Below are 11,721 nucleotides of genomic sequence, written 5' to 3'. Positions count from 1 at the left end.
GTGCTCTAATTCTAAGGACACTCACAAGTGAAGGGGAGTGTTAAAATCCATTGTATTTCACTTGTGAGTGTCCTATATTGGAGAAAGATTGGTTTTTTTTTTTTTTTTTTTTTTTTTTTTTTTGCTTAGAGAGCCACAAGAGTGGGTAATGAAAATCAATCTTAAGATCTCCTAGAATTGGGAGGATAACTCTAACCACTCGAGCTATCCTTCACTATCAGAAATAAGAGAGATTGTTCCATTTCATAAGGTAGAAGAGTTACTCCTTCTACTACCAATTGGTTTTAATATGAAATCTCCTAAGCGTTATTTAGTCATTTAATTGTGAATTAAACTCTCCTCCTCCTAATTCGGGTTACCTAAGCCCATTCCATATCTTAAAAATTTATCACAATTTGTTTTTCAATTAATGATTCACTAGAAATAGTTTCTAGAAAATCGCATTTATGAACACAATTTGTTTAATATATTTCTTTTTTTAATAAATGATGAAAATTTTGAATTTTAACACCACAAAAAAAAACACAAAAATGGTTTTTAACACTACAAAAAAAAATAATAATAATAAAAAAAAAATAACACCACAAAAAATCACAAAATTGGATATTACCACCACTTAACAGATCTTTGGATGAAATCCGTTAAGTGGGCCCCATAAAGTATACGTGTCACAACTTTATTGGTTGAAAAAGAGAATTTTTTTTTAGAAAAAACTCCTAAAACTAATACAGCCACCCAACCACCACCACCAACACCTGACCACCACCGACCCACTACCACCAAAAATCTCTTCCCACGCTACTTGCGCTGCCCCCACCCCAACCTTATTACCTACGTGCACTGGGAACCACCTCTCACAGCCAGACCGACACCCAATGTAATCCCAAAATGGTCGTCTTACCCCAAAAAGGTTCTGAAATCGGCCACCAACGGTCGAAAACGACCGGTTTTGGGGCTAAGTGGTCGATTTTGACCCTAAAAGCGGCCATGGAGTCGGCCGATAGTGGCCATGGCCAACTCCGCGATCGCTTTTAGGGAGAAGCCGATCGTTTTGGTTGGGTTGTAAGTGTGTCGATCAACCTAGGGTTGTGGAATAGGGTCGAGGGGAGGTTTTCAGTGTCGGTCTAGGGAGGGGTTTCGCCGAAGGTGGGACCAGGGGTTTGGGCTGCGTTGGTCAGGTAGGGGAAAGAGTTCCTGTGGGCTATGGTGGTGGTTGGGTGGCTGGGGTTTTAATTTTTTTTTTCTGTTTTTTTAGTTTTCTTTTATTTTTTTAGCCAACTATATGAAGGCATGTGGCATTGTAGCCCCACTTAACGAATTTCATCCTAAAGTTTGTCAAGTGGTGGTAAAAGCAAAATTTTGACCTTTTTGGTGGTGTTAAAATAAAAGGTTTTTCTTTTTGGTAGTGTTAAAAACCATTTTGTGTTTTTTAGTGGTGTTAAAATTCAAAATTTTCCCACTAGAAACAATTTCTAGAATAATCACATTTATTTCTTTCAAAAAAAAAATAAAATTAATCACATTTATGAATACCATTTGTTTTATATAAGCTTGGCCAAACAAACCCTTTAAAAAATAATATAAAAATAACAAAGACTAACAAAAAATATTTATTTAGACTTGGAACTTTGGAATTGGGAGGAAATTCCTATAAATATTACATAAAATTATGCTATATATAAATTGCATTTGCAAATGGAAGCACCTTTTGCTCTCCTCCAAATCCAAAAAAAAAAAGAAATAGAAGATGAGTTGTTTCCTTCGTTCTGTATAATTAACCATATATTCACAAATCAGATTACCCTTTAAAATGACAAGTCTTCTTTGCATCTACCACTCACTGATTGTAATTTCCTGCAAAGAACCTCCAACACAATATGCATTATGTTAGCTGTAATTTTTACTATCAAATTCTGCACAAACCAATCACATTTCAAACGGCCTGTGTTTGAGAAGTCGAATTTGATGTCTTAGAGACACTACGTCTAATTAGCAAAGCAAAAAGTAGTTCATTCCAAGAGTCGGGAACCCCAGGCAGGCACCAATGACTGCAATCCTGCCGATGGATTGATGCTGGACCAGCACCAGGACCCAGGTAGTACAACGACAAGTGACCATCCTTTCTTCTAGAAGACATAGCTGTAATGTTCAACATGCTTATGTCCCCAAGTTTCGGATTGTTACTGTGAGAAGTCAATACTTCTGCAGCTATGTTGAGTTTTGACCATGTTTGAGATGAGACCAAAGACTCCCCGAGCTCTGGGAGGTTTTCCATGTGACAGCTTCCGCCACTTCTCCAATCACCACCTCTGCCAGCCACAAATGTCATCAACATCATAAGTATAGTGATTGACTTGTGCAGTATTAAGGTAACATGGGCAAGGTCAGGGTATTATTATAATGACACGAGTACTTATGATTTTGTGAAGTATTTGGGAGTAAAGGATACACCATATGGTCCATATCCTAAGCAAAAAGATCACAAAAAGATAAAATGCCTTTCTTTAACATGAAGATACTGAGTTAATTGAACCAATAATAATGCTTCAATTATAAGAATCAACTTTAAGCTTTACATGTTCATCTAAAGGTACTCAAGAGGTAGAGGATACAATGGAAGGAGTGGATCACACATAAATCTTTTTGTGAAAGAACTTATATCCCCAAAGTTAGAGCTTGTTTAGCTACAGTTTAAGTGGCATAATAATATAATGGCCGAAGAAGATCGAACAGAAAATAACAAACCTGAAATGTACAGGAGCATAGGTGCGAAAGAAGACCTGTGTCTTACTTGTATCTACCTCTCTCTCTATCCAGTCAAGAACAGTCTCCAAAGATCTGCGGTATGCGTCATCTTCTGTAATATTCATATTTACCTCTACCCCAATTTGGAAGTAGCAACCCCTGCCCGACAAAAATACATTTCCTACGGTCAGCTCTTGCATAATAAGGAATTACAGAAAATATGTAATCTACTAATCTTGAGAGCTTCACAAGTATAGCAGGAAAATAAAAAAAAAAAGGTTAAAAATGAAAAAATATATCCCATAATACAATAAATTAATTGCTTTCCTTCAGCTTGCTGCACGGAAATAAATGATTCCATTTTCACATAGTTCAAAACTTTCAAAATTGCTACATAGGGTGAAGCAACTTATTCAGATACACTAATAATTAAGTAGCTATTCACATCTTCCTAAATATTCTGATTGAGCTATATAACAAAATTGGACCAAGATATATACATGAACTCACTAGTTCATCCTAATTAAGCAAGCGTCCAATTTGTGAAACCGACAAACCCCTTGCCGACCATAGTACTAGGAATTACAATGCCGTTAGAAAGCAGCTCAATGCCATCAGTCTATGACTAGCAGAGGCACAAACACAACGTGGCGCCAAATATTCCAAAAAAGCAATGCATGTGGTCTGAACAACACATTAAATCGTTAATATTATAAATCAGATATAGATTCTGTTCATTCTTTGACAAAATTTTTTATTGGATTATCATGCCCATATATAGAGGTGGCTCCCCAGAAATCCTTTTGAATAATAAACAATTTTACCGAAGAAAACAAGATACATTGTTTTCGGCTGTTTGCATGAAGCCGATGTCAAATACTAATTTACTGGTTTGAGTTTGGTTAACAGTGTCAAAGGAAAAGTAATAAAGAGTATAGGGAGGAAAAATAAAATTAAGGTAAGGAACTAAGGACTGAGGAAATGAATAGAAATTAAAGCGATACTTATGGCAAACAGTGGTTCTGGAATACAGAGATTACTAAACTATACTAGCAATTCAGAAAGATTCACTGACATTTTATTCCTATAAAACTTTAAGATAAACAAAGAATTTTAAGCAGGCTCATCGAACTGCTTGATTTTCATAAGTAATAATAATAAAAATAAAAATAAATATAAAAAATTAAAAAAATCAAATGTGAAAGAAAGGTGATTATAAAGTATAAATTGGGAAGGGGTAGGGAGGGGGGGTATCAGGGGGAAGATACAAAAGACGTCATGAGACGGTGCAGGGTAGCAGCAGACAAAATATAAGTTAGAGGATGGATTAGAACAGCTGAAATCTTTATGAAATCATCTTGACATACTATTATCAGTTCAAATTTAATAGTCACATCGATTTTGATTTGATAATTTGAAAATTCCTATTTCAAAATGAAATAATTAGGACACTACTATTATTAAAAAGAATATGAGGATATAAGACAATGAGACATTCAGTTCCAGAAATAGGAGTACTTGTTCTAGCTTTTGGATTTTTGGTGCTGAAATATTACTTTACCTATTCCAGTTGATGCATTTTAAGGCCATGTGATGCAGGAGAAGTGTAAACTAGAATTCAGTAACATAAATATAGTTGCCAAATGTAAAGAAAGGAAAAGAAACGAAAATGGGCAATTGCGAAGCTAGACAGGCAGACCAGACATAAGACTAGCAAAGCAAAACTCAAACGCAAGGTAAGATATCTAATAGTAATCATGAGTTGTAAAATTACCCTCTAATAGTCTTCTCATAGTTCCACCAATGTCCTGTATTGAAGACAAGAACATCAGCACCCTTCCACCTCCCAGCATTCCAGTCCATTTGATCTAATTTTAAAGTGGACCTGACCTTTTCTGGCGCTCCTGTAGGGGGGCGTCCCTGCAATACGAGAAATGGAGACCGATAATACTCAACTGTGCAATTATAGTCTTCAAGCTTGAAAATCAAAAAGCCTTTGTGCTTTGTTATAGGATTTCCATTCACTTCATATATTGATTTCTGATCAGAAACTGCAGAAGCAAGCATACAAAGAAGCGATTCCCATTGGTTCCTTCCAATTGAGTCTCCCACAAATACAACGCGTTTGTTCCTTAGTTTTTCCAACATCAATATTGCATCAAATCTGATAATGGTGATAAGCCAAAAAAGTCATTGATCAGAATTCAATTCCGTATACAACAACCAAAAGGATATTAGAAATATGAAAGCACTAGAAATCTGAAAATTAATCACCACTGATAAAGTTCAGTTCAATGCAGAATAAGATAATTGAGGCTTTGGTCTACTCATCTTATTTTCACTTATTTTAGCTCTAATTAGTTCAAATAATATGAGTTAAGGATTAATAAATTTGATAAAATTTATTCAGCACTAATAAGTTCAAATGATCTAATGGACTAAAGAATGTACATAAGGTCAACTATTTCCCCCGCCACCCCCACCCCACAACTTTATTTTCATTTATTTTGGGTTTAATAAGTTTATGATAGAATAAGTTCAAGATTAACATGTTAAATACGTCAACTTCAAGTCTAAATTCTAAAATGTTCATATGCTATAAGTTCAGGATTAGTACTACCTCCGTTAATGGTTATCTGCAACTTTGGGGTATTATTTGTGAGATATAAAATATTCCAAAGTTGCAGATAACTATTAACGGAGGTAGTATATTCAAATAAGTTTAGATAACAGACTAAAGGTTTGAGCTAATAGATTCATAAAAGAAGAGTGAAATTCAAGTATAGTGAACACTACTTAATTTAGTAATAAACACCATCTAAATGTCTAATAATCAAATTACATACAGAAAAATAACCCCTCACATTAATAGTACATCTTACTTCCTCAATTCATATTCTTGCTACGCTTTAACATGAATTTAAAGGAAAATAGCAAGGGCATTATGTAGTTTAAAAAGAAAAATAAATGTGGCTCATGAACGAAAAAAAAAGTTAGAGCAAGTGTCAAAACTGTGAGGGATGAAAGTTAAGTAGCCTAAGTGCACTAGGGAGGATGACGCCTTTTTTTTATATTGAGAGATCATTTAGGGGCATACCAAAAGTACGGAAGAATTATTTTCGAACAAAAGGAATAACAATGAGATGCTAAGACCTAAAAAATACAAATAAAATTCAATAACAACCAAAAACCAAAATGCTCTTCAAATTAAGTGATGAAAATTATTGACAATGTTAAATTTAATCCATAATCCATTTCAATGTACAGCTTTATAATTACTTGACATTTTACCAACTTTTAACCAACAATGTCTTAGCCTAACGGTCAAGACCAAGGCCTATGTGCCATCTATGGTAAAAAAAACAAAACTCTTTATTGCATACACTTCTAATTCAAGTAAATCCAACTACAAGGAAACTACTAGCAAAAAATCAAAAATCAATCACTATAAACTTGCCATATAAATAGAAGTATATATCCTACAAACAACAAAGCAACACAATAAGAAACAAAGACATTAATAAGGAGCCATTATGGTAGTTGGCGAGATCAAATCGTATTAGTAAAAAAACACATAAAAAGAAGAGAGTACACATTTTTTGATCCCAGCAAAATACACCAACTGACCCACATTAGGCAATTTAAGCATTTCCTATATTATTGGTGGTTGTTTATGGACCAACTTAAAGATAATAACAAAACTAAAGGAAAGTTAATCCAACTAAAACAGAATTGAATTTCGTAGTTCATCGTTTTCCCTCATGGTTCTCAACTTTAAAACTCAAATTAATCTTAAATCAAACACAACATTTTCATTTAATCGACAAAAAAACAACATAAAAAGTTGTATGTGAGTAATGAGTGTATTATGCTTGGTCACCTCAAATTACTTAAAAGTCACCATTGTTAAAGTGCAACATTTTATACCAAATGTCTCGAAATACAGAAATGAAAAAAAAAATGTGTATACAATGAGTACATTGTACACAACACACACAGTCACCTCTAAGTCACATACTCACATCCACTCTCCCCGTTTTTTTCCCCTAAATTTATAGGGACTAAACTTATACAACAACATACAATACACCCATTGCACACGAGATATCATAAAAATGATAATCACGCAACACATTTCGAAACCAACCATTAAAAAGCAGCAAATATACAGTTAAAACACAACCCAAAAAAACAGGAACAAAAATGTGCATACGAGTATATTGCACACAACACACATTGATACATATAATCACCCTTAAGTCACATAAACTCTCCCCATTTTTTCCTTGCAAATTTACTAGTATAAGGACTAAACTTATACAGTAATATACAATACACCCGTTGCACACGATGACACGAGATATTATACAAATGATAAGCACGCAACACATTTCGAAACCAACCATTAAAAAGCAGCAAACATAAAGTTAAACACAACCCAAAAAAAACAGGAACAAAAAGATATACCTTGGTAAATTGCAAAGTTTAGGCTGCCATCGCCACTTGGTATAAAAATTATCAGGTCGACCACTCTCAGAACACCTAAACCCAAAATCCATAAACTCACAATTTTTTGATTCATACAATGGATAACTTTCATCCCACACCCAATCACCATCAAACACGTCACATTCATCACCCTTTTCACTTAAAAACTCAACCCTTTTCTTAATATTCGAAGCAGAAACACCAGCAAATTCATCATATTGTAGCCATTGAAACCTCTGTGATTTAAATGGAAAATTCAACCCTCTTCCAAAAACTCTGTAATCTAAGTAATAGTAACAACATATAATAACACCCACTGTTACAAATAAGAACCCAGTAATGCTTAATGAAGGCTCAAAGAATCCGAAACGTTTCAACTTTTTTGATAAATTGTCCATGTAATTTGGGTGATTAATTTGGTGGGTGTTAATTTGTTCTTGAGATTGAATATTGGACATTCTTAAAAGGGTGAAATAAGGTGATTTTGGAATGTGGGTTATTGGAAGAAAGCTGCATTAATGGAGTTTAAATGAAGGAAAATAAGAAAAAATGGGGAAATAAAAGTAGTGGAGAAGGATTAAGAAGGAAGGTAGAATAGAGTATTAGTATGGGAGTTAAGAAAGAGAAAATAAAGAGACATGGGTATTAGCAAAGCAAAGTAGTATTCATGGCGGTTACTGAACTTGCTGTTTTTGGGGTTTTTTAAAAGGAGTGGGAGGGAGATGAGTGTTTGGTTACGAAATGATTAGTTTTGGGGTTTGTGAGTGGAATGAATGGAAATTGTGTGATTGTTTGAGTTTTTGTTTCAACTTTCAACAAAGGGACTTCGTCGGTCGTTATTTTAAAAAAAATTCTTAATTATTTTTTTTTTTTGGAAAAATTTTCTTAATTATTTTAAGATGATCTATGTGACTTCCCTCAAAAAAAATGATCTATGTGACTTTTTTTAATAGGCCCTAATTCTCCCCATGATCTTATTTTATGATCTCATTTGCTCTTTTTATATGATTTGGGGAGTTTTTTTTTTGGTTAATAGTGTGTTCTTTTCACCTTAAAAAAAAATACTAGTATAAGTTTCAGGTCTAGTAATAAGGTTATATAAGTTATAATAAGTTTAATCAGATCTAATAAGTTCCAATAAATTAAATAAGATTTAATAGCTTTTAATAAGTCATTAATCTTATACCAAAAATTTAATTGTTTACATTTAATGTAGGGCTTATTCACTTCAACTTTTCAGTCTAGTTCAGTTTAGCTCATAATTTCCGATCCTTCTCTCATAAAATATTCATTTCGGCCCTGTTCTCTTCCGCTTATTTTCAGTTTAGTTCAGTTCAGCTCCAATAAGTTCAGTTCAGTTCTAATTTTGTGCCCCGTGCGATGCCCGGGTTGTTTATTAAATTTTGAGTTAAATTTTTAATCTATATGTCAAATTTCAAAATATATCTCTAATACAAAATTAGTTAGAAATTAATGTATTTTTGTAACGATTTAACTATGTAGTAGGCATGTAAATAACTAACTAGCCTTTTGGCCCGTTCGATGCACGGGTTCTTATCTAGGTTATTTCATATGTAGGTATGTTTTTCAATAGTTGAAACTTTTGATATGAAATACGAAGTAATTGTTTCATTGCTAAAACTTAAAAGGGAAAAAAGAATGAGGGTAGAACTGTGGAAAACGATAAAGGAATTTTGTTACGTATCCCTACCTTATAAAAAAGTAGAAAGTTGTTCTTAGGAATAGTGCACGGACTTTTATACCTTCAAAATGTTATTTTACCTTTGTACCCCTATTTACCCTTCAAAATGATTACCTTTGTACTCTTATTTGTAATTTTGTACTCCAATGGTCCAACTTTAAATTGCTCTTACTCGTCTAGATTTCCTTACACATTTGAGCTTTCTCTCCTCCTCTCCATGGCTCCATCTCTTGAAAGCTTTTAACTTTCTCTCTCCACACTATCATTGCCATTTCTAGGTACTAAATTCCACATCTTTGTTCACCACCTTCCCAAAATTCCCAAATCAAATTGTGGCAAAAAAAAAATGACAATACCAATATATAGCGGTTGTTTAATATTGTTAGCCTCTGTGGTGGATTAGGAATTGGTCGTTTCAGTTTCATCATTGATGATTCTTTCTCTATTTCGTATTGTACCACCACATTAAGTAATGCTAATATCAACACTGCAAAAATAAACAAACAACAATTCTGACATTTGATCCTTTTCTTTATTATCATTGAAAAACCTAAGAATTATATTCTACAGTGACTCTACATAGTATTTCAATTAAAGAATCACCATATACAAATAGTAAAATAAAGATTTTTTCAATATACGAGATATTTCACACATAACATTCAACTTAGCACGACTACAAACAAACAATGCATAAGCAATAGAAATACTACTTCCGGTTCAATGTACTCGCAACAAAAGGGGTATTATTTGTGAGACATAAAATATTTCTTTGTTGCGAGTAAATTGAACCAGAGGTAGTATATTCCTTTGCCGGTCTTTTATTCCTCCATGTGAAGTGCAAACACAAGACAAGTAAAATTAAGTTGCAAAGGCTAGCCATTCCGCACGCAACGCGCGCGCTGGCTGTCCTAGTATATACATATGAAGATTGTAGGATATGAAATGACATATTTGTTTAAGCTATATTTTAAGTCTATAAGTTGAAAAGACAATTTTTATATAATTCAATTCATATGTTTATGTGATGTATATTAATTGGTTCAACTTTATTTTATTATGATGGAAATAAAACACTTCATTTTCTTAATTGAATTTAATTTGCAAGTTATAGAATGTATAAAGACTTAAACAAAAAGATTAAAAGGGGTGACATGTGTCATATGTGGTAGTAAGTGACTTGTGATGACATGTGTCATATGAAAAATTATGGTTTGTGTTTTTAAATATTAAAGTATAGAGTATAGATAATAATATTGATAAAAAGAATATTAGTATTTTTTGAGTTATAATCTAATATTTTTTAAAATAAAATTATAATTCAATTTATACAGTAGTGGTATTTTATTGAAAATAAAAATTTTAGTTAACAATTTTATCCTAAAATTCTATCCAAATTTGATTGAAAATAGAATTTTAAACTAAATTTTTTATCCTATAAAGTCTATCTAAAAATATCCAATGTGGCGTGACACTTGGCGAAAAGTTTGAATGCCAAGTGTTGTTTTGTCATGGTCTGGCTAAAAGCTTAGCTTTATATATTAGTTATACTAGATGAAGCCCGTGTGATGCACTGTTTGTTTGAATTTTTAAAAATATATATATTTTTTATTTATGTGCTAAAATTTGTTATATATTTAGATAAAATTCATAATATCAAAAGATAATATTTTATATTTAATTAATTTAAACCTAAAAATCTCATTTGACAAATTTGCTTACATGGCATTTGAATTATTTTATTTTAAAAGCAATTATTAATCTCTTATTTTATTGGCTACAATTGAAATTTATAATCCTACGTGGCGCGTTAAGAAAATTAAATCCTACATGGCTCTTTAAGAACTCGGGAAAAAAACTCCCCCTTATATATATATTAGATTTCATTCTCTCATAAAATATTCATTTCAGTTCATTTCAATTCAGTTCCAATAAGTTCAGTTCAATTAATCAGAATAGGCCTTTCAGGTTAATTCAGTTCAGCTCAGTTCGGTTCAGCTCAGTTCCGCTCAGTTTAGTTAAGTTCAGTTCAATTCAGTTGAGCTCAGTTCAGTAAATATGAACAGGCCCATAATCTTATTTGTTCTTTTTATTTGACTTAGGGTGTGTTCTCTTTACAAAATAGGACATGCACTTATCTGAACTAAACTTAATTGAACTTATTAGACTTGCTGAATTTACTAGTTCAAAACCTGTGCTATGCACGACAATAATATAATATTTCATTATTCGTTTATTAGAAACTGTACAAAATGAAATTATTAGAAATAAAAAAAAAACCATAAAAATAGTACAATAAACATTGTGATATACCATAAGATAAATCTCAGTGTCTAGATTTATAGTACATTTAATGTGAGATGGAAAGAGTAACAATATTTTAGTATTCGTGACTAGTTATTGGCTTGGGCGATGCCCCAGTACATCGTATTTTATAATTGTTTGATCAAAATTAATAAAAATGGTTAATGTTAGACAATACAGATTATAATAATAAAGTGAGTGATAAATATATATAATAATCTATATTATCTTTTATTAATATATATTTGGAATATGCTCCTTTCAAAAAAAAAATATATTTGGAATATGCATGTCAAATTTAAATGTAGAGGTTATACATATGAAGAGTTTTTCAGGAAAATTAAATATTATTATAGAGAATTAAAGTTATAGAGTAATTTAAATTAACTACACATTACTACATAATTCAATGCGGTGAGAAAAAAAAAATGATACACATATGATGATACATGGCGCACATGTGACACTAAATAATAATTAAG

At 32.2% G+C, this 11,721-nt stretch overlaps 1 protein-coding gene across 2 annotated transcripts; it reads right to left on the bottom strand.

Moving 5' to 3' along the window:
• Nucleotides 1–1,576: 1,576 nt before the first annotated feature.
• Nucleotides 1,577–8,012, bottom strand: LOC145630564 (protein trichome birefringence-like 10). Of its 2 annotated transcripts, XM_081682805.1 has the most exons (5): nt 7,213–8,012; nt 4,520–4,909; nt 2,746–2,904; nt 2,201–2,309; nt 1,577–2,123 (listed from the first exon to the last, which is right to left on the bottom strand). In XM_081682805.1, the coding sequence occupies exons 1-5, from the start codon at nt 7,689–7,691 to the stop codon at nt 2,010–2,012; spliced, it is 1,251 nt and encodes a 416-aa protein (XP_081538931.1). In that variant the 5' UTR covers nt 7,692–8,012; the 3' UTR covers nt 1,577–2,009. The 2 variants fall into 2 exon arrangements, with proteins under 2 accessions (XP_081538931.1, XP_081538930.1); XM_081682804.1 differs by having other exon boundaries at nt 1,577–2,309; nt 7,213–8,010.
• Nucleotides 8,013–11,721: the final 3,709 nt, after the last annotated feature.

Source organism: Chenopodium album, chromosome 5 (genome assembly GCF_948465745.1).
Source record: "Chenopodium album chromosome 5, dcCheAlbu1.1, whole genome shotgun sequence".
Taxonomy (NCBI): Eukaryota; Viridiplantae; Streptophyta; class Magnoliopsida; order Caryophyllales; family Amaranthaceae; genus Chenopodium; species Chenopodium album.
Note: the sequence above shows the minus strand (reverse complement) of the source record. Positions and strands in the feature narration are given on the sequence as shown.

Excerpts from the sequence above, each read along its gene's own strand:
- LOC145630564 (XM_081682804.1), bottom strand. The coding sequence starts at position 7,691 with ATGTCCAATATTCAATCTCAAGAACAAATTAACACCCACCAAATTAAT. Across the intron at positions 4,910-7,212 it reads AAACTTTGCAATTTACCAAG|ATTTGATGCAATATTGATGT; the intron begins GTATATCTTTTT and ends CACCATTATCAG. Across the intron at positions 2,310-2,745 it reads TATGCTCCTGTACATTTCAG|AGGTGGTGATTGGAGAAGTG; the intron begins GTTTGTTATTTT and ends TGTGGCTGGCAG.